A 24,534-nucleotide genomic window follows, 5' to 3' on the forward strand; every position below is an offset into this window, starting at 1 on the left:
CATGGTTCCAGATACTTGCCAAAGAGTCCGCATCTACGGTAAATGATACTTTCCACCACAGAAGTGTCTGCCATAAACAGTTCATTTTCTTCCAAAGAGCTGCTTAAGGTGGACAATCACATACAAGAGTCAGGTTGGTCCAGTCATCAGGTGGGCCACCCCATGCAAGATGGATGGCTCCAAAAACTTGCCAGGAGTCCACACCCAATGTACATGCGTGGAATGATACTTTTCCACCACTGAATGTTTACCATATATAGTCATCATTTTCTGCCATCAGTTTGGAGGCTACTGATTGGATGGCATAGATCAGCAATTGGTGTGGTTTTTAAATCATTTTCCATCCAAAGTGTGAGCAACTAGATGGACGGACAGCATACCTGTTTTCCCACTAAAATGTCAAAACTCATACAAATCAGAATGCAATGGAATTCAATGTAAATGTAGAGTACTGAGAAACCTTTCCATTTTCTAACAGCCAATGATCTGTTATTTTCTATGCAGTTGTTTCCATATCAAATTGTTTCCGAACTTAGGGGGAAAATGGGCGAATGGGATTGCGGGCAGCCTATTATACATCCTCAACTTCACTTGGTGGGCACTGACAAGGTTTATGGAGAAAAACCACAGTCAACATCTTCTCACCCAAGACAACTGCAATTCAAAAACTCACCTTCAAGCCTATTTAGAAGCATCGTTCGAGTCCGGTTTGGTTCCTGAAACTGCTGCAGTTGCTGCAGCGGTCATGGCAGCTGCTGCCACACCCAACTTTGCTCCACCTGCAGCTTTCATCACACTAGCCACCTTTGCAAATGCAGCTATCCCACCTACAAGGATAGCCCTCAATGCTACAGTTGGTTTTACATCCATTCTTTCTGTACCTGCAATGCCGATTTTTACACAAGGACTTGTTCGATCAAAAGAAAGAAGTGTTTCACTAAGCTTCCATAATTTAGAAGCGATCTGTTTTTCACCATAAAATAAAAATTTTAAGCATTTGTGTTGAGGTCCATGGGTCAACTAGTGGGCCTAATCCATGCATCAACTGGTGGAACCAAACCATTCGGGTCAATAAAGTGGGCCTAGTAGCTCCACTTAAGATTTACAATAAATTGCTATCTTTAAATTTGAATTTTGAATTTGAAATAATAATTCAACAATCAATGGAGTAATTGGCCTTGATTGTAGGGAGTGAATTGGTCTTGATTGCAGGGAGTAAATTAACCTTAGAGTATGAATTTGAATTTGAATCTGATATAATTTGTTACAATTATTTTGAAATGCCACAATTATTTATGTGTCTCTAACCATTGAGGAAAGAATTGAGAAAATTTCCAAACAATCTTTTGCTTAATTGCAAGGAGGATCAGTCCATCCTCGAATTTGGACTAGTTATTTTAATAATCCAAGTACAGTCGTACGGGCCAAATTTAGGTAGGCCAAGCACAAGATAGAAGACAGGGTTGTGATCATCAAGAAGGATATGGGGGAATTGAAGTCTGCCTTGTGAGAGAACTCAAAGAATCGATGGAAGTTCTCTAATCCAAAAATGAGATCTTTCGTAATCAAACTTGCCACAACAGCAAACATCACGAAGAATTTGAGCCTTCAAAAGGCAACAACTTCAGTAATGGAGGATCAGTTCAAGGGAAATGTGCTCGAATTGATTTTCACAATTTTGCTGGGTCATATCCAACGAAATGGGTGTATCATGTAGAACAATTCTTCAAATTTCAAGGTACAACAGAAGAAGATAAGACACTCCTTGTTTCTTTTCACTTGGAATGTGAAGCAGACCATTAGTTCTAGTGGTATGAACGCATCAATCCCACAATGACAAGGGCTATGTTTGTCAAGGCCTTGTTTGTGTGATTCGGACCATCAGATTACAAAGACTTTGCTGAGGCTTTGTCAAAGCTGCGCCAAATGGGACCGTTCGCAATTATCAAATGCAATTCGAGAAGTTGACAAATCATGTGGAAGGATGGCATAAGAAAGAATTGGTTGGGTGTTTTATTGCAGGCTTAAAAGAGGAGATTTGTGCGGACATTAAGCTTTTCCTTCCAACCACAATGTTGACCACAGTGGGTTTAGCTCGCATGCAGGAAGATTGATTACAAAAGTTGCACCACAATTCCTAACCCTTCGAGCCAGGTGCAACCCCCCCACTATCTTCCACAACCTCCGGTGGTGGGCCTACCGTGAAGCACCTCAACTGGCCCGAAATGCAAGCTAGATGCGAAAAAGGCTTGTGTTATAATTGTGATGAAAAGTTTGCATCGGGACACCAATGTAAAACACAACAATTATTTTTGTTAGAAATAGACAAGGAGACCAAAGCCATTTTAGAAAAGAAAAAAGCAGATGCTTCATGAATCGACCAAGATTGCTTTTTACAACAATTTCCCAATGCCGTTAAGGACAAGGTTGTTGCTTAAGGGGTGGGTAATGTTAGAGTCCATGGGTCAACTATTGGGCCAAGGCATTCAAGTCAGTAGAGTGGGCCTAATCCATGGGTCAACTGGTGGACCAAACCATTTGGGTCCACAAAGTGGGCCTAGTAGCTCCACTGAAGATTTACAATTAAGTGTTATCTTTAAATTTGAATTTTAACTTTGAACCAATAGTCTGATAATCAATGGAGTAGATGGCCTTGATTGTAGGAAGTGATTTAGTCTTAATAGTAGGAAGTAAATTAGCTTAGAGTTTGAATTTAAATGTGAATTTGAAATAATTTGTTACAATTATTGTGGAATGCCACAATTATTTATCTCTCAACCATTGTGGAAAAGAACAAAATTAATTTTCCAAACAATATTTTGCTTAAATAACACCATTAGAGTAACACATATAATTACATAAAGCTAACAAAATAAAGTCTACAATCACTAGTTCTAAACAGATAAAATTAAAGGAATAAATGAAGAGACACCAGCTAATGTAATACCATCAAAGAGAGTTCAAGTACAACAAACATTTCACATTCAAATGAGAATAGCCTTTGAATTGGATGGTTGGAATCTTCTAGCCAGGGAGAACATTAAACATGCCATCTACCAAAGGGATCATCAGATCAACCATTTGACCATGGGACCCACTTATCCACAATCATTACTACCATAAATAAGCTATTTTCCCATAATCACGATTCATTTATGACAATTCTGATCTAAACCCTGCATAGCATAGAGTCCATAGCATGGATTACTCCAATCATGACCCATATTTACCATCTAGGCCATGAGATTTTACGTCTATATCATGTATGTCAGTCATAACCAATGATTGTGATATCGTTAATATCGCCCGGTATTATCAGTGTCACACATCACCGACATGAAACCCCACTTAAGTACACTAATTTTTTGGTGTCGGCGATAATATTGCAATACATCGAGATGTATCAACGATATATCGATATATTGTGATATATCGTCAACACGTAATGACATATTGAAATAGTATCATGGTCTATCAACAATACATCAATATTGACGTGAGGTGGCTTTAAAAACCTCATAAAAATACAAATAAAAGTTAGGAAATCCCATTTTTTTAAAATATCAAATCTTCTGCTCCAAATCCATTCTTGAGGTGAATCCGACTAACCCTCTTCGATTATTTGAAGGAAAAAACCAGGGTTTTTTTAAAAATCGGATAGCAGGTGAGCCGACTTTCAAACAGTAAGTTTGTTTTCATTTCGATTCTTTTTTTCTTTTCTTTTTTTTAAAAATTTATTTAATGTAAATCACTTGGAATCAGTAAAACTAAGATACAAATACATGATTTTGCATGTTTTACATGCTCAATCACGGTTTACATGCTCAATCATAGATTTCAACTTCCAATTTGGAGATTAGGGAAAATCGGGTTTTGGGGAAATTGGGAAAATTTTAAAAATTTCCCAATTTCAGTCATTTAAATTGTAATTACACTATGGAAAAATCATGTTAGCATATTGAAGGCTAATCTACAAATTAGTGATTTGTCGATTTTTTGCAAAAAAATATATATATATATTTTAAAAATATAAAAAGTAATTGTTTTTCAAAAAATCCAGTTTGATCAGTGATTATTTTGCCTTAATTTGCAAGTGTTTACGAGTGTTTGTTGACATTAATATTAATTACACTTTAATCTGCAAATTTGAAAATTTTAGGAGATTATAGAAAATCCAAAATTTCATCCATTTTACCCATTTAAATTGCAATTAGAGTATGGAAAGCCCACATTAGACATGTTAAAGGCTGATCTATAATTTGACAAAGGTTTTTGAATTTTTGTGAAAAAATATTTTTAATTAGGAAAATATTAAAAGTGGGTCAAGAGGCATGCCACTACGCAACTCTGTGTGGGTTTGAGGCACAGCCAAGCACGTCACAAGTATATTTCTTCTTCTTTTGCTTTTGAATATATTGCTTCTGTTTTCATACAATCTTCTTAGATTTATAAATGAAATGAATTGATTTCGAATATAGTTATATCACTTATGTCAGACAGTGTGTACGATTAGGACTCTACACAAAGAAAACCTATTATGTGCAATTGTTTTTTATGAACTTTTGATTTTTAAGTTTGTATTGATGTCTTTTTTATATCCCCTTGAGTTTAATTGAAAAAATTGACCAATTTCCCAATGTTTTCTAAAAACAGTGATGCATCTGATACTTCCCATGCAATAACCGATATGTTTTCATATCCCACGGGTGGGTTACATCCGTGATACCAACATGGAAAACATTGGTCATAACTCATATATATGTATATATGCACGACAACCCAAGCCCAACCTATCTTGTGATCTGGTTGATGATTTTCAGCCCAAACCAACCTAAACGCAACCTTACCTAAAGTTTAGGTTTGAGCCAATTTGTTTTGGGTTGGGCCAATCCAAGTTGCACCCCTAGTTGGTAGACTCACTTCTTGAGGCCATCACACCCAATTTCCAGTGGTGGTTTTGCCAATCTAACGAGCAACAAAGTTCTATCCCTCAAACCCATTATTTAGATGACTGCTCTAGGCAAAATGATAGTTCCCTAAACATGGCTCGTCTTTAGCCATGTGTAGGACGTGATTTTCCGGGTTGGTCTAAAAAATCACTTGAAAGCCCATTATTGTCTTTTCATATATGCCGAAGTCTATAACCATCAATTTCTCTAGTTTTGGCCCCTTTCCACTTGGCCTCGTGAAGGTTATCTATATGAACTCTGTTTTTTTTTTTTTTTTGGAGAGATAAATGATAGTAATTTTATTGAAAAGGGTGCCAAGGTGAGAAAAGAAAACGAGCTAAAAGAACAACCACCAAGAACACCCAAAAGAAAACAGCTAGGCTGCTTTAACATAGAGAACCCAAACTAAAAAAAGATTCTTGATTCGACCAATAACCTCCTCTACGGACACTGCAACATTTCAAAAACAACAAGCATTTCAAGCTCCCTAAACAACCCACAAGATTGCCAAAATGTAGAGCCTCCAACTAGTTTTCTCAGATTTCCCACAACCTCTACCACCATACCAAGCAAAAGAAGATCTTCCACCACTTTCGGCATCACCCATTGTAGACAACCCATACTAAAATGGGATCGAATCTTGCCCGTCGACTTCAATTGTGCCCCAATCATATCACCTGTATGGCATAAAGCATGCCATGAAGATAACCATTAGGTCGGATCGACCGTTGCCGGGGCGTGCAAGTGGCAAACCGAACGAGGGAGTATGGTCTCATACACACCCACAAAACAAATCGCTATTTCAAAAAAGTTGGAAAAAAAAAAAAAACAGGTTATAAGTGAATTGGTCCATCAAGGACTGGTTCTACTGAAAAATTGACCCACCAAGGACCGGTTCTTCACAGAACTAGTCCTTGGTCGACTAGTTCTAGGTAAAAGGTGTGTTGGGCTGCTTTGATTTGCTAGGAAAATGCATGAAACGCAAAACGCATGCCACGCTCTGATTCGCTGGATCTGCAGCTGGCAAAGCTCTCGACACGCATTTAAGAAGCACAGCAGAGCTAAAGACGAGGGACGGAGCAAGAGAAGGTTCAGAGAGGGTGAGGGTGTTTAGGCCCTTAGGGATTGACGCGGTGCAGAAGTTCTGCCAATTCCTTGAAGCCAGTCTCGGCTGCGGCGTGCACTCTTTTTTTAGTTTACACATACTTGAAGTCCACGTGACCCTCTGCTGCCTTTGGGAATTCTTCCTTGCCAAGCCACTCTATCTGGTTAGAGTCAAAGCCAAGAAAATACTGAAGTTAGTGGGAAGGTTCGAAATTCGGGACATCCAGCCATCCTTTTTTTTTTTTTCCAAAAAGAGTGTCTGATTTTCCATCTCACATCTAAAATCAAGTCGTATTCCATTCCACACATACCAGAACACCAACGGTACACGCACACATCTTTTTATTCTATTTCTTCAAGCCTCTCTCATAACCACCTACTTTTCATTTCCCTTACTTACCTGGGGTCGTTAACGTTACGAAGTAAGACTAAGTTTGATTTATTATTTTGTTGCCTACCCGGGGTCTTAAATCCTGCATAGTAAAGCTAGGTGCTATTTATTTTCTCTTTTGGTTTGCCCGGAATCTTAAACTCTATGAAGCACAGCCAGACACAGTGACACCAGAATCTATGGTGCAGACCAACGTGGAAGTTATTCAGGTTAAGGAATCTTGCGATTTCTTATCCTCTAAGCGATTATACAGGTTCTATCCAACCATAGACTTTGAAGCCATATCTTGGCTAGTGGCGACTCCAAGTCAAATGCACTTTAACCTCTGAGTCAACCCCACATTCAAATCAAATTAAAACCAGAGCTAATAAACAAAAAGAAGGCCGAAGAAGTGAGGGCTTCGCGGCACGTGTTCGCATGCGAGAGGGTGTTCACACCCACTTAATTGAAAAAAGGCTGAAGACATAATCCCAAATTTTTATCAGAAACGGGCAATGGATAAAAAAGATGATCAATTGATTCTGTATCTTGCATGCACATGAACAGATATTCGGCAAAACTAGCGATTGTTTTTTAAGGTAGTCGATGATGAGGATTTTCTTCCTTCCCACCAACCAAACAAAAACTACCATGTGGGAGGGACACAGAGAACCAATGGTGAAAGGATGAGGAAGATCGCGAGAGGGGTTTGGCCTTGAAATCAGCCCAAAAAGTGACCAAACCAAGAACTTTCCAAATGGATGGACTGACCAAAGAATCGAATCCGAGTCTTGACATGAAGGCACCACATTTTGAAGACTCAAGCAAACCCAAAAAATCCTCCACTTCTACATTCGTTAAGTTCCTTCAGCGAGGGGGGTTCCAAACAATGGACCCACCACAAAAAGAAAAACAATCCACAACATATATGAATCGATCAATAGCAATGTGTGCTAGCCTAGGGAACCTTTCTTGGAGTAGCGTGTTTCCACACCACAGGTCGACCCAAAATCTGATATGACAACCATTCCCAAGAGAAAACGCAATCCCCTTTTGCACTATATTCTTGGTTGTTAAAATTGCTCTTCAAATTGAAGAGGCTCTATATAAAGGGGATCTTCAAATGAACCACCCACCAGATTGCGTACCCATACTTGCTTGCAATAAGCTCCCTCCATAATCTTCCCGACTCAAAATCAAACCTCCAAATCCACTTACTGAGACAAGCAATATTCATGAATTCCAAGCTTTTAATCCCCGAACCCTCCATCTTAATCAATCTACAAACCTCCTCCTATTTAAGGAGATGAAACGTTCGACCCTCCACATTGCCTTTCCAAAAGAAATTCCTTCTCATCTTTTCCAATCTCTGCAAGACCGATTTTGGGCATTTGAACATCAACAAAAAGAATATCGACATGTTTCCAAAAGTTGTCTTAATGAGAGTTAAGCGACCTCTATAGGAAATATATTGTGCCTTCCAACTTGAGAGTTTCCATTCAATTCTTTCCACCATCTTATCCCATACAGAGGTAGAGCGGAAGGCCCAAATATGTCGTCGGGAATTGGAAGTCCCCGATCTTGCACCTGAAGGAGCTAGCGATCTAGATAAGAGAGAGGTTACTTATATGAATGCCTAACATTTCGGAGTTAACGACATTTATCTTCAGACCCAAGACAGCCTCAAAACAGACGATTATCTTTCACAAATTATCCACAAACGTGAAGTCCGCATTACAAAAGAGAAGAGTGTCATCCACATACTGAAGATGAGTGAAGGATACTCTATGATTAGCAACTTTGAACCCACAAATCAAGCCATTATCTTCCCCCCTTTTAAGTATCTTGCTAAACGCTACCCCAATAGCCACAAATAAGTATGAAAACAAAGGGTCACCCTACCTTAGACCCCTGGATACCTTGAAGAAGTCATTAGGAGATCCATTTATCAAGATAGAGAAGGAGGCAGACCTCACACAAGCCCGCATCCACCTTCTCCGTTTTTTGCCACACCCCAATCTAAGAAACAAATAATCTACAAGCTCTCAATCAACATGGCCGTATGCTTTTTCAATATCTAATTTGTACACAATACCGGTCTTCCCATCCTTGTGTCTTGAGTCAATGCACTCATGGGCTATAAGAGCGCTATCTAAGATTTGTCTCCCTGCAATGAATGCTCCCTAATTCTCATAAATAACTTTGTCAAGAACATTCCTTAATCTCAACGCCAACACCAACACCTTGGCCAAAATCTTATACGCTCCTCCTATGAGACTAATGGTTTTGAAGTCTTTTAATCGTTCTTCCCCCTTGACTTTAGGGATTAGAGCAATAAAAGTAGCCCCAAGCTCACCTGATATCCAACCGCGCTCATTAAAATTCTAATATAAAGACCATAAAGTCGTTGTTCAGGAGAGGCCAAGAATTCTAAAAGAATAGCATAGGAATCCATCGGGTCCCAACAACTTATCATCGCACGTAGAGTCTAAAGCAGCTTTTACTTTCTCTTCCGAGATAATTGCTTCAAGAAATGTGGCATCCTCCATTAACAGACTTTGGAAGTGAACGTTATCTAGGCATGGTCTCTCCCATTGATTAGCATAGAGTGAGTCCTTGTAGAATTGTACTCAACTCTCCTTTGTTTCATTGCATCTATTAACTATATACTCTTACCTATTAATGTTCATTTGTTCCAAGCGACAAGACGAATGCTGTTCTCCTAGATTAGCTTCTTACCTGCACAGGTCTAGAATGGCATGGGACCTTGCTTACTTCTCACAACAATTGTGTTCTTATGGTGTGTCACTTCTAGGGGATACCCTAGCCAACCCTTGCCCATTTCTCATTGCACCCGGGTTTTGATGCAGCACATCGCTTATAGGGAACACCCTAGCATGAGTTTGGACTGTCATATTGTCCAAATTCGTAATGGAAGCTATGCCATAAGTTTGACACTGGTTGCCAACCAGGCGCAACCCTTCTCCTTTAGCTAGGCTTGGGACCAACAATGAGAGCACAAAATTCCTATATTCCTAACTAGTAGTCCATCACATTGGTTGGTTACAATCAACGAGTTCCATTTCCAATTGACTAAGTCACTAAAGCCAAACATTCACAATTCAATTCACTCATTCATTCAAACGTGGTAAAAAATACCCATACAAAATGAGATTCAGTTGCATGAGCAGAGATCAAATCCAAATCTGTTCAGCAAACAAAAAGACATCAAATGCCATTGATCACGATGAAAACTTGAAAAAGAAAATATACCAAATGGGGTGATCAAAGTTAAGTCAATTTGCCAAAACATAATGGAATCTTGAAACTCGACAAACCTCTTCTTCTTCAGGAACACATCCACAGTCAAGAAATAACCCCCCCACCCCCCAATATCACTACATCTCCTAGGCAATCTTAATCCACTTCAATTGCCAGGATTCCGATCTTGAATCCACACATTGTATCAAAATTAGGTTTTCATCAACAATAGAGTTGGCAAATTACGACTCGGACCGCAATTTTTATACAATGAATAGTACAAAGTATCACAGCAAAGAATATTTTAGGTTAATACAAATTAGGTTTTATTTACCAGAATGATTGAGCATATGCGTGTACAGAGATACTGAAATTTTTAATATTTCTGTGATCAAAGCTGAATCTGTAATGGACGGTTGAGATTAGGGTTTCGAAAATAAGTTTGTAAATGGAAAATTGGAAGAAACGAAAAGTAAATTACATGGAAATGAAGATTCGAGGAAAAAGGAAGGAAAAGTCAAACCTTCAAAAGAAGCGATCGCTGTGCTTTTTTTTTTTTTTTTTGAGAGAGAGAGAGAGAGAGAGAGAGAGAGTGGAGCTTTTAAGGGCTTCCGACGGAGTACGAGAAAGACGACTGTGCTTGCCTTCTCTGACGGATCTTGAAAGGCCGTCGTTTCCCCGTGGAAATCTTATGATACGCGAACCTAGTCTTTACGCGGTGTACGCGGGACGCGGATTTGATGCTGGGAGGGGCCCACCGAGATTTTTGTGATAAATCCACCCCGTCCATCCGTTTATAGATATCATTTTATGATATGAGACCAAAAACAATGTGGATCCAAATCTAAATTAGATCACACGAGAGGGGAAATTGGGGAAAACAATTTCTACCGTTGAAATATTCCTAGGTTACACCTTGATGTTTATATGCCATCCAAACTGTTTATAATGTCATTACCACTGGGATGAAGTGAAATTACTAAAAACATTTCCTGAAAGGAAAATTTTATGTCCACGAGAATGTTTCAACAATTCGTACCGAATATCCACTGTTTCCTCTCGTGTGACCCACTTAAGTTTTTCGTACACATAATTTTTGGTCACATGTCCTAAAATGAGTTCTAAAAACAGATGAACGGGGTGGATTTCTGATAAACAAATATATGAGCCCCACCCAGCATCCTTGCGCAGGAACTCCGTGGGAAAGGCTTTGGCAGGAAATCCGCGTTCGTGTACGCGGGGTTTTTTAGTTCTTGCAAGTGGGTCCCGTCTTTAGGAAATCGAGATGGTTGGCTTGTTTTGACCCACCGTGGACGCTTAATTCCAAGAAACTATACTCTGTGGTATAATTTTTAATCGAATTTATGCTAAAGATAGACGGGTAAGAAGAAAAGCACGAGTAGGGTCCCCTGGAAGGAAGATCAATGGCTTGGATCTCCCAGATCCATCTGGGAGATTTTCGTGTGGTCCATCTGATGGATAAAGTCTCGGTACCCATATGATGGCCTTGGAAAATTATTTTCCTCTTAAACTTTTATAGACAAATACTAGGATACTCGGGTGGGGCGAGGTAAATGATACACGGGCCATTAAAAATTATTGAAAAACTAAATACATGACATATAATTCATTCACAGTAAGGCGTTCAGAATGTTGGTATCATTTTAAATGTAGTCATAGGCTGATGTTTGGTTTTTGGTGGGAATTTATTGGACAGCTAAAAATGAAGAATATCTGAGCATGAGCCGGAGCATCAAATACCTCCCCTGACTTTTACGAAGAAACAGGTGAACGAGAGGTTAATTCGGCCAGATATGACAGGGTCACGTCTACTCGCCCACGTCCAGGCTCCATGAGTCTTGTCGAGTTGGGACGGAGTGACAAAATCTGGCCGAGCCGAGTTGACCAGGATTAGTTTGTAATCTAGTTATGGAACTATAGAACTATGGCCAGGGAAGGTACCGGCATTTTAGAAATGGTCCACGAGCGTTTTGTGTAGGCCCACTGTGTTTTGTATGGAAATCCTCTCATCTATCAAGTGAAAGCCATTATTTCATCAGCATATACAAAAGATCATCCAACGAAAACTAGATAGTTTACACCAATGGGAACAATGTACAATGATCTTAGTAGATTTGAATCAGGCTTATCTAATATTAGAATTGTACATAAGTCGAACGGAGCCGAGCTTGGCATAACTCGGCTTGGCTTGGCCAGCAACCAACCCTAGCTCGAACTCGGCTCCGCTCGGTCCTCGAGCCTAATTGGCCAACTCAACTAGGTTTGATCAATAACCCAAGCCAGCTCGAGCCTGTGCAATTTTTTCTCAAACATATATTGCATTTTCAATTTATCAAACTTGGAATACAAATCGGTAAAAGTGCTTTATAGGCATTTCATCAAACACTCAGTGAACTACATCAAGATCAAGATACGAGGGCAGTCCATAGTCCTACAATATAAAAAAATTTTGTGGGGATTTGTTTTTTCAATCTTCACTTGAATATCCATTTCGAAAATACCCTGATATGAGGGAAATTTAAGAAATAACACTTCATTAAGGAATTTAATCAAACACTTGATGAGCAGTATCAACATCAAAATGATCGAGTCACTGAGCCAATTCAATTTGAGTCGATTCAAGTCGTGGTTTGAGCTGAGTCGAGTCAAGCTCAGGCAAGCTTGAACTTGGCTCGAAATTTTTTCGAACTCCAAAAACCAACTTAACTTGGTTTGAATCTAGTTTCGAGCCGAGGTAAATTGAGCTTTTCCGAGTCGAGTCAAGCAAGCTGACTGAGCTAACTCAACTCATGTACAACTCTACCTAACATTTGGATGAAGCTTATTTTTGTATTTTTAATTCACCTAATGAGTTAAACTTGATTAATAGGTTCGATGAAAGATACACACCATGGTGGCTACCATATAAACTTTTGTATGGATGGCATCTCATACCCATTGTTCTGTATGGAGTGGCCTACTCGAGTTGTGGATCTTTCGAGCCTTAAAATTAAGGATAGAACATGATGGATGGAGTGGATTTTACATGGTGGGGTCCACAATCTCGAGTGTGTATTTTAACCTTGCATAAAAGAGGTCTTGTGAGGGACTTGAGTCAAAAGGTTTGCTTGAATAACTTCGCGCCATTATATTAAGATACATCAAGAATCTATGCATTGAATGCATAAGGGCTTTTTTCAACAGCACGAACTTTTCATTACGTAAGGCTGCTCTTGGACAAAAGATGCCTAAAAAAAGTTCTCCAATAAAATATTTGAACTCATTGATTATGGACACAACTTCGATGCAACCTCAGAATAGCAATGTGGGTGGGACCCTAATCATGGGACCCATCTCTATGTATCCATTGTATATCCACACCTCCCATCCATTTGTTAGCTTTTTTTAGGGTATGGTCCTAAAAATGCAGCAAATACAAAATTCAGGTGGACCACACTATAGAAAATAGTGGTCATTGACCATTAAAAGCTTTTTGTGGGCCACGAAAGTTTTAGATCAATGTGGTATTTATGTTTTCCCTACATTCAACTTTGTGTGACATTATCAATAGTTTGGATGGAAATTGGTAAATAAATATTACGGTGTTTATAGTGGCAGGCATTCAATAACTATTGTTTCTTTTGGTATGGTTTACTTCATTTTTGGGTGTGATCGGTGTGATCTTTTAAGTGTGAACTCAATTGATCGAGGATTTGACAATGAAGGTCATGAATATTTACACTACTCTTAAATGTATTACAATAATAGTAGTGGATAATAGTGATTTAAGCTATGCTAAACTCAGAAGTGGAGACAACATTGCACCATGAGAGATATTGTGTGATGGCTCGATTTATAATTTCTATCTCTTAATTGAGTACACCTTATATAGACTGCGAAAGGTGGCAAATATATTTGGTGTCCTAGCCGGTCCACCTTCTATATTTGAAGGTTACGAGATCGTATTCTAGCTGAATTTGGATTCCTTTTTGCATCCCTTAATTTTCTTTTAATTTAAGAAGCATTGACTTTTCGAACCTTTGTAGTCACCATGAAAGCACTGATTATGTCTGATGAGTTTTTCATTTGGGCATGATTGTGTGAGATGATATTGTCAAACGTGTTTGGATTGCGATTGAGTTCCTATATTGACGAGGCTTTATATAGCTTCTTGAGCACATTGCTCGATCACGTGTCGTTTTGTGTGTGGATCATGTGTACTTCTTACAATGTCTCGCCCAACTTTGAGCCAGTCTGCTTTTGGCAGATGACTTATTGCCCAAGGAAATAGGGTTTAAAGATAATCTCAAGGCGATCATGATTCCATCCATCATTTGAACATATCTTCGAGATGTGGCCGCATGTCATTGGTCCACGTGGACGCATCAAGACAGGTGTAAACAGTAAGTACAAGTTTTTATGTTTCAACACATTTCAACTACAAACTCATCATCTAAATGTTCTGCTTAGATGACTTTTATTCCATGTGTACAATCTTACAATCTTACAATCTTGTCATTGGTTGGAATGGTTTGGACCCGATGAGCAAGTGTGTAGTTCGGATTTTAAGATGTTGGCCACGATAAGCAATATTTGAGTAATTTAATATATTAACGATCCCTTCGAAAGGCATGGGGAAGATGTAAGTAATTTTAATGCAAAGCAAAAGAAATAATTTAGGAGTCTTTCATGTAATTAGGGGCCCATAATTAATTAGACCTATTTTTATATAAACAAATTTTGACTGTCCATATTAAAGTCCATGGATCAAATGATTAATTTCTATTGGATTAGTGTCATGTTTGCGTTATAGCCATCAAATGTGCATTGGACTTCTTCGTTAACAAGCTTGATTGGTGGATTGGACTAAGTGTCCAAATGCTGGGAGAATTGGAGCATCTATCTGTAATACATAACATTTAAAATTATTTATTTTTATAATTAAATAAAACTTTTTGTCTTGAATGTGCAACTGAAAGTTCTGGTTGAACACAAAACCTTTGATACTATGACAGAGTGTGATTATCCATTGGCATGCACTCGATAAGAGTACACCTAGTTTATATATAACTCAAGCAAAGCTTTCTAATATAAAACTGAAATGCTGCAATAATCACATCCCTAATATGAGGTAAGGATCTTTCTTCAACAAATCTGCGCGTAAATAGTGATTCCATTGCAGGTACATGGATTGCCTGCGACAGTCGAACTCAGGAAGTTATCATAAAGTTAACGTTACAAGACATTTTTAAAAAAATGAGGCAGATCCAAAACTCAAGTGGGTCACCAAGTAGAAAACTTTCATTGGCCCTACAAATGTTTCAAGGGTAGTCATCCAATCACTACTATTTTCTATCGTGTGGCTCACTTGAATTTTGAATTTTCTTAATTTTTGGGCTCATGTCCTAACATGAGTTGGCAAAATGGATGGATCAGGTGGATTTTTCATGAACAATGCAGCAAGCCCCATGTAAACATCCGGATTACATGCAGCTGGGGTCAATTTTGTCTAATAGTCAAGTTTATTTCGGTAATTATATGAGAAGGTTACAGTTAAAAAATATTAAAAACTAATCACATGGTAGATAATATATTTTTTACTTAAATTTTAAGTTATGATAATGTAATAATATAATATAAAGACATGTTTCAAGACTATAGGCACGGCAAGATACAGTGCTTCTAGTTGCATCTCTCACTTATATAGTTCAGCGATGGATCTGGACCGTCTACTAAGTCAAGAACATTTCATAGACTACAAAATCGTATGGATGATCCAATTCAATGGGTTATTTTCTATAGCCATCCTTTTTCTCTTTGATGAAAGAGATTTTTTTTATCATATATAATCATAAGCAATCCAAGATGGATCTGGACAATCTACTAAGTCAAGAACATTTCATTGGCTACAAAATCACATGGACGATCCAATTCAAGGTATTATTTTCTATAGCCATCCTTTTCTCAAGAGATTCTTTATAATCATAAGCAATCCATGATGTGCCATAACAAATAAATGGACCCATTATTGATTGGACCTATTTTTATATAATTAATCTTGACCATCCATATTAAAAATCCATGGATGAAACATCTAATTTTTGTTGGATTGGTGTCATATTTGTGGGGTAGACATGGAAATGTTTGTTGTAATTAATTATCAGTCTCAATTGGTTGATTGGATTGTCTAAGTGTCCAAATGCAACTAGGAGCATTAATAGTTTTGGATCCGCATTATTTTTGGTCTCGTGTTTTAACTTAGGCTTAAAAAACGGATGAAGGGGGTGGATTTCTTGGATGAGTATGCTCTTATCGTACTAAGTAAATTCAGTTGGGCCACCTTGAATGTATTTGGTTTATCCATGCCGCCCATCTATAATTCCATCTAATTTAAGGGGTTGAGCCGAAAATTGAAGCATATCCAAAGATCAAGTGGATCATACCACTAGAAACTGTGGGGATAATGATTTCCACCGATGAAACCTTTCTAGGATAGACAGTGATGTTTATTTGTCATCCAACATATTTATAAGATCCCATCAGACATGGATGAAAGGAAAGCACAAATATAAGCTTGATCCAAGACTTCTAAGGCCCCTAAGAAATTTTCAACAGTAGATGTTCAATTCAACTGTTTCATGTAGTGTGGTCCATTTGAACACCGAATATGACTCATTTTTGGGCTCAAGTTCTAAAATTATCTGTAAAATGTATGGACGGAGCGGATAAAATACGTAAGTCATGGTGGACCCCACAAAATTTACTCACAACGAAATCCTCTTCCGATTCCTTGCATACACCATGGACCTAGACCCCACCCGGCTTCAGAGCGCAGGCAGTGAGAGCAGGGATGGAACCCCATGCGTGCACCGAGTTGTATTTGGAATCGATGGCATCCACATCACCTCTTTGGACAGGCCATACTTCTTCCTCTAATCTGAAAAATTCACATCAACTTGACCGTATTAAGCATCTGTGATTGGACTTATCTTCTGATGTCAATCTTGTCCGTCCGATGCTGGTCTTTCCAGTTTTGGATCATCCCATCCGTATGATTATTATTTTTTTGAAGTCTACATGGAAAGGTTTCCATACATCAAGGGTCAAAGTTACCATCCATTGAGTTGTACACCTGGGGACGTTTTAAGAGTATGTGACATCTTAGCCGACAGAATGGTGGGCTCCACCTTGAAGATCATTGGGTGAAAAATTTAGGACGATCCATCACATCAGGCGGGCCGAAAACATACAATGATTAATCCATTGGCCGTCCATTGCTTTCTACAGTTCCCTAGAGAGTGGGCCACTTGATTAATGGATTGTCCTGATTTTTGTGGTGAATGATGATCAAGGGGTGACAAACCTTTCAGATGGCTCGGATGTAGTATTCACATGATACATTGGCTGCATATAACTCGATGGAGAGTATCCATTGAAATGGATGAGTGTGAACATTTCTCAGTAATTAAATGACGCCTTATATGCCAAAACGCAAGGCATCATTAAAACTAAAGCTTTAAAAAAAATGAGAAACACTTGATGCTCCGCAGAGTGTGACGGATGATGCGCAGCCAATTGGAAATTACTGAGCCATGGCACATATGACATACAATTTATTCAAACTAAACTGTCCAGATTATGGGTAGCGGTTTAGATGTATAATGAATCAAAAAATAGTTTCATTGAGTTCTCTAAATATTAAATTCAGGGGTGTACATCGCGTTGAACCGAGTCGAGGTGGCCTTAGCTCGACTTGGCTCGGCCACTAGCCGACCTCAGCTTGAACTCGGCTCGGCTTGGTCCTCGAGCCAACCTGACTGGCCAGCTCGGTTAGGTTCGATCGACAGCTCGGGCCAGTTCCAGCCGAGTTCGAGCCAAGATCGTGCTGAGTTTATTATTGTAGCATTTTTACAAACACCTGGACTGTACCTTCAAAATCTCATTGTATTCGATACAATAACAATGGTTTTACAGATATTTTATCAAACACATTCTAAGTAACATAAAAATCAGGAAAAAAAAAGGTGTTGATTTCATATATATACCTTCCTTGCCACCAGCCATACTTCTTTGAGTCATTTCATCAAACCCATAGTGATTTCATCAAACCCATAGTGAGCAACATTAATATCAAAGTAACTGAGTCACTGAACTGGTTTGATCCGAGTTGAGTTGAGTTGAGCTGGGGCCAGCTTGAACTCGGCTTGAACGCATTTTCGAGCTAAAAAAATTAGCTTGATTCGCCTCGAACTTAGCTTCATACTGAGTTGGATTGAGCTTTTTCGAGTCAAGTCGAGTGAGCTAACCGAGCTAGCTGGTTTCATGTACACCTCTAATTAAATTGCAGGACATTTTTTGGACGGTAGAAATAAAAAAAAAATCCAACGGTCCAATTTAAAAACAAAAATGAGTATTCCCGAATCAGAGGTTTAGAATTGTCTAAATAATCTGATTTTCAGACCATAATTTATCGACTATAAGTTCAACAATTTAATCGGCTTATTTTGGATTAATATACTCGACATATACCATTTTAACTCAAGCTTCCTACTCAGTCAGAGGATCATAGGAAGCAGATTGCCCATGACCCCGGCATATCCCTATGCCCGGGGATATGGGCCCACAGAGATGTCCGTGAGAAATCCACTCCATCCATATGTTTTGAAAGACCGAATTAATGATAAAATGTAAAAACAGGCAGATCCAAAACTCAGGTGCGCCACACCAACTAAACAGTGAGAAAAGAAACGTCCACCGTTGAAACATTCCCAGAGCTGACCATGATTTTTATATGCCATCCACCGTTCATAGGGTTATTACCATTCAGATAAACTTTAGGAAAAAATATCATCCTAATACGAAACTTCCGTCATCCCAGGCGCTCAATTCCCACTATTTCATGTGGTGTGGCCCAAATGAGTTTTGGATATGCCTGATTTTTAGAATCCCACTATAATATGGTCTTTCAAAACCGATGGACGGAGTGGATTTGTAATGGATATCTATGTTGGCCCCACACAGCCCTGGACACAGGAATATCTTTGTGCCGGGTCACAGCCGATCCGCTTCTCCTCTATAAAAATAGGAGAAATTTACAACTGTACGACCCATCTAAGGCCCATTTAAATTTCTAAGCCCACTTCTTTTTAGCTTTCAAAAATAAGCCCTTGATGTACGGACGGCTTGCCAAAGGTCGAAAATGCCCCTGCTTTTTCCTTCAACCGGATCGGTGGTGCTCGAAGACGAGCACTAACGCTCCTCGAACTCCGAGTTGCACGAACGGTTCAAAAGATATCAAAGTTACATGGGCCCCACAGTTAAGTATTTATTATATCCACAACGTTCATCCATATTTCGAGATCATTTCGGAGCATTATCAAAAAAAAAATCATATCCAAAGATCAACTGGACCAGACCACAAAGAGCAGCAGGAAATTGTTTTTCACCGTTGAAACTGTTGTAGGGCTCACCATAACATTTGTTTTCCATCCAATCTATTCATAAGGTCACGAAGACCTGGATGAAGAGTAAAAACAAATTTCGTAATGATCCAAAACTTCCATTGCCCCTAAAAGAGTTTCAACATAGACATTCAAAGTAGAATGGTAAAGTCATTTGCTACGGTTAGACCTATGTTTACGGATTATAACCGTAGCCACAAATACCCTAATCCGTAGCCATGAAAGTCTATCTAAGGTGGGCTCACCGAACTAGCAGCCCCCGTTCTAGTTGCTGGCCTGTCTGGCGGGGTCACGCCGATCTGGCGAGGCTACGCCCGTGTGGCGGCCCCTATGGCTATGAATTATAACCGTAGCCATAAATGGACTACCGTGACGATAGTCTATATTTTTTTTTCTTTTTTTCTTTTTTTCTTTTTTTTTACATGGAGAACTTTATTCTACATATAATTTTCTCTAACACATATTTATATAGATACGTATATATAAGCATATAAATTTTTTTTCTCTATTTTCATTTCTTTCTTTATTCATTTGACAAGAATATCTTCTAAACTAAAATTAGTTACTTGATGTACCCAATATGATTTTGGGGTAGGAGAAGCTACTTTAACCAACCAACCTGGTTATTTTCCAAGATTCCATCAGGTCGATGGTTGAAAATCCATTTCATTCACTTAGCGGTCAATTTCATTCATTTCATTTACTTTGTGATCAATTACATGCATTTCATGGTCAATCCCGACGATTCCGTTTTGATTCGCGTTCATTTCCATGCATTTCACAGTCAATTCCCTTCACTTCACGGTCATTTTTATGCATTTCACGGTCATTTTCCTACACTTCACGGTCATTTCCATGCATTTCACGGTCATTCCCGGCGATTCCGTTTTGATTCACGGTCATTTCCATGCATTTCACGGTCAATTCCCTTCACTTCATGGTCATTTCCACGCATGTTATGGTCAATTCGCTTCACTTCACGGTCATTTTCATGCATTTCATGGTCATTCCCGGCGATTCCATGTTGATTCACGGTCATTTTCACGTATTTCACGGTCAATTCACTTCACTTCACGATCATTTCCACGCATTTCACGGTCAATTCGCTTCACTTCACGGTCATTTTCATGCATTTCACGGTCATTCCCAGCAATTCCGTGTTGATTCACGGTAATTTCCACGCATTTCACGGTCAATTCCCTTCACTTCACGATCATTTCCATGCATTTCATGGTCAATTCGCTTCACTTCATGGTAATTTCCATGCATTCACGGTCATTCCCGGTGATTCCGTGTTGATTCATGGTCATTTTCACGCATTTCACGGTCAATTCCCTTCACTTCACGGTCATTTCCACGCATTTCACGATCAATTCGCTTCACTTCACGGTCATTTCCATGCATTTCATGGTCATTTCCACACATTTCACGATCAATTCGCTTCACTTCACGATCATTTCCATGCATTTCACGGTCATCGGTCATTTCCACGCATTTCACGGTCATTTCCACGTATTTCACTGTCAATTTGCTTCACTTCACGGGAAGGACCGTGAAGTGAAAGGGCATGACCGTGAAATGCGCTGAAATGACTGTGAATCAACACGGAATAGGTAGGAATGACCGTGATATGCATGGAAATGACCATGAAGTGAGGCGAATGGACCATGAAATTCACGGAAATGACCATGAAGTGAAGGGGCATGACCGTGAAATGCGCCGAAATGACCGTGAATCAACACGGAATACGCGGGAATGACCGTGAAATGCGCCGAAATGACCGTGAATCAACACGGAATACGCGGGAATGGCCGTGATATGCATGAAAATGACCGTGAAGTGAGGTAAATGGACCGTGAAATGCACGGAAATGACCGTGAAGTGAAGGGCCATGACCGTGAAATGCGCCGAAATAACCGTGAATCAATACGGAATAGGCGGGAATGACCATAATATACATGGAAATGACCGTAAAGTGAGGCGAATGGACCATGAAATGCACGAAAATGACAGTGAAGTGAAGGGGCATGATCGTGAAATACGCCAAAATAACCATGAATCAACACGGAATAGGCGGGAATGGCTGTGATATGCACGGAAATGACCGTGAAGTGAAGTAATTGGACCTTGAAATGCTCGGAAATGACCATGAAGTGAAGGGGCATGACCGTGAAATGCGTCGAAATGACCGTGAATCAACACGGAATAGGCGGGAATGACCGTGATATGCATGGAAATGACCGTGAAGTGAGGCGAATGGACGGTAAAATACACGGAAATGACCGTGAAGTGAAGGGACATGACCATAAAATGCGCCAAAATGACCGTGAATCAACACGGAGTAGGCAAAAATGACCGTGATATGCATGGAAATGACTGTGAAGTGAGGCGAATGGACCATGAAATGCACGAAAATGACCGTGAAGTGAAGGGGCATGACCATGAAATGCGTCGAAATGACCGTGAATCAACACGGAATAGGCGGGAATGACCGTGATATGCATGGAAATGACCGTGAAGTGTAGATTCACGGTCATTTCGGCGCATTTCACGGTCATGCCCCTTTACTTCACGGTCATTTCCATGCATTTCATGGTCCATTCACCTCACTTCACGGTCATTTCCATGCATATCACAGTCATTTCGGTGCATTTCACGGTCATGCCCCTTCACTTCACGGTCATTTTTACATATTTCACGGTCCATTCGCTAAGATTCACGGTCATTTCCATGCATATCACGGTCATTCCCGGCGATTCCGTGTTGATTCACGGTCATTTCGGCGCATTTCACAGACATGCCCCTTCACTTCACGATCATTTCTGTGCATTTCATAGTCCATTCGCCTTACTTCACGGTCATTTCCATGCATACTATGGTCATTCCCGCATATTCCGTGTTGATTCACGGTCATTTCGGCGCATTTCACGGTCCATTTGCCTCACTTCACGGTCATTTTCATGCATATCATAGTCATTCTCGCCTATTCCGTGTTGATTCACGGTTATTTCGGCGCATTTCATGGTCATGCCCCTTTACTTCACGGTCATTTTCACGCATTTCACGGTCCATTCGCCAATTCACGGTCATTTCCATGCATATCACGATCATTCCCGGCGATTCTGTGTTGATCCATGGTCATTTCAGCATATTTCACGGTCATACCCCTTCACTTCACGGTCATTTTCGCACATTTCACGGTCTATTCGCTTCACTTCACGGTCATTTCCATGCATATCACGGTCATTCCCGCGTATTTCGTGTTGATTCACGGTCATTTCGGCGCATTTCACGGTCATATCCCTTACTTCACGGTCATTTCTGCGCATTTCACGATCCAATCACTACACTTCATGGTCATTTCCATGCATATCACGGTCATTCCCGCCTATTCCATGTTGATTTACCGTCATTTCGGCGCATTTCACAATCATGCCTGTAATGACCCAAAAAATTTTGTGCCTTGACCCGAGTACTACCTCTATTTTCCTTAGAAGCTATTTGTGGGGTAATTAGTGCTAAACTCGATTGCTTGTGAAATTAGCATCAATCACTTTAAATTTGATCTGCATGACTCAAAATCTATAGAATCATTAGCGCTACGTTACTCTGAAATCTGGGATTCATCGCTAAATCCAGTTGTCCTTGGAAATTTTTGGAAGTTTTGGATCGGACCTGAACCGCGTGTCGTAAGTCCAATAGCGATAATCTTAGGCTGTATTGGTCACCATGTTGGACTTGGCCACCACCTCAAAAATCAAGTCCAGATGATGTTCTGGGTCGATTTGATTGAGTCCGGAGTGAATAGTGTGAGAACGGTGAAAATTAAAAGGTGTTTTTATGAAATCTGAGTCGTGTCGCTTGCGCGATGATTTTAAGAAATCTGACCGTTGGATTCTGACCCAATTTCACCCTCAGATCAGGGAAGGTGGCTCAGGCATGTCCAAGTGCTTGTGGTCCTGATCGAGTTTCGGTGACCGTTGAATTGAGTGTGCTCTGCCACGGCTAATCTGTAAAGCCGATCGGTACGAAAACTCAATCTGACCTAGATCCATGGTCAGTGAGCTTAAGTCTGACCTCTCGTGGAAAAAGGCCTATCAGAAGTGTTCCGTTGATCGAGAGAGGCCTATTTTGGTTATAACCTAAGTATACCTTGGCCCCGGGGTTATTCTCATCAATGTTAGGCCTATATATAGACCTTAAAACCCTAGCTCTCTTTTCCATACGAATTTCCTAACCCTAGCTAAGAAAGAGAGAGGAAAAGAGAGAGAAAGTGAGAGAGAAGTTGGTGAATCATCTTAGATTCTTTCCTGTTGTTCTTCATCCTTAAACCATCACTTTGGAATCGTTATTCCGGCGATTCTAAGTTCATCCTTGGGTAAGTTAACCTAACCCAAATCTGTTTTAGAGCTTAGATGAGTATATGTGTGTTGTAGCTTATTTCTATTCTTGCCTTAGGTTGTTCTGTCGTCGTTGACGAAGACATATCGTCTGAATCAATTCGGTGTTCTATTTCTGGTTTAAGGTGCGGACTTTAATTGTATAGGTTATGGTTTTCAAGGCTTTCAATGCCAGCTAATGGTTTATTCTTATTATGGATGAGATTTCACATGCCAAATGCTATGTTTATTATGCGTTCCTGATATGCATGTGTTATATTGAGATTTGTATATTCTTTGTAGATGTATAAAGTACCGTATACGTATAAAATATGAACATGTGATTGCCATGATTATTTGTCGTGTATTTATGCTAGATGTATGTGTGACAACTCCTCGGCAAAAGGAATTGTCCAGATGTGTGTATTCCAACATACGTCATGTATGTCGACCTTTGTATTCTAAGTGTTTGTAGAAATGTCTGAATGTTCTGATATGTGATATATCAACCTAATATGGGCATTGAGAAGAGATTCTCAACTCTCTTCCTGGTGTGTATGATTTCCTTCATGCAAGTTACATTCCTTGTTGTTTAATTTCAAGTATTACTTATGTGAAAATTCATGTTAAGTTGATATTTTTCAAATGCTTACATACCACATGATTTGAGTTGTTATTCCATTACTATTCTAAATTGTCGATATGAACATCTGTTATAGTAGAATGTGTTTGGGACTATGAATAGTCCAGGAAATCGGTAATCGGCCTTGAGATTGTGGCTGAGGCTGCTTTCGCCACAAAAGGACGTGTTTGACGAACCCGAGTCGTATTAGAGTTGTCGGCAGTGGTTTGGCCACACGGAGTGTTTGCGCACTCTATGTCGTTCGACCCAACGTGCGCTCGTGCTAGTCGAGTTCGTCAAGTAACCCGATTGTTTGATGTATGTTCACCATGTATGGACGCTACTGCTTGAATCTAAGGTACCAAACTTACCAGTGCAAATCCTGTTA

At 39.6% G+C, this 24,534-nt stretch overlaps 1 protein-coding gene across 1 annotated transcript; it reads right to left on the reverse strand.

Annotated features, from left to right (window-relative positions):
- Positions 1 to 431: 431 nt before the first annotated feature.
- Positions 432 to 10,349, reverse strand: LOC131218560 (uncharacterized). The gene is made up of 2 exons (XM_058213173.1): positions 10,208 to 10,349; positions 432 to 881 (listed from the first exon to the last, which is right to left on the reverse strand). The coding sequence occupies exon 2, from the start codon at positions 868 to 870 to the stop codon at positions 682 to 684; it is 189 nt and encodes a 62-aa protein (XP_058069156.1). The 5' UTR covers positions 871 to 881; positions 10,208 to 10,349; the 3' UTR covers positions 432 to 681.
- Positions 10,350 to 24,534: the final 14,185 nt, after the last annotated feature.

This window comes from Magnolia sinica, chromosome 1, assembly GCF_029962835.1.
Source record: "Magnolia sinica isolate HGM2019 chromosome 1, MsV1, whole genome shotgun sequence".
Lineage (NCBI taxonomy): Eukaryota > Viridiplantae > Streptophyta > Magnoliopsida > Magnoliales > Magnoliaceae > Magnolia > Magnolia sinica.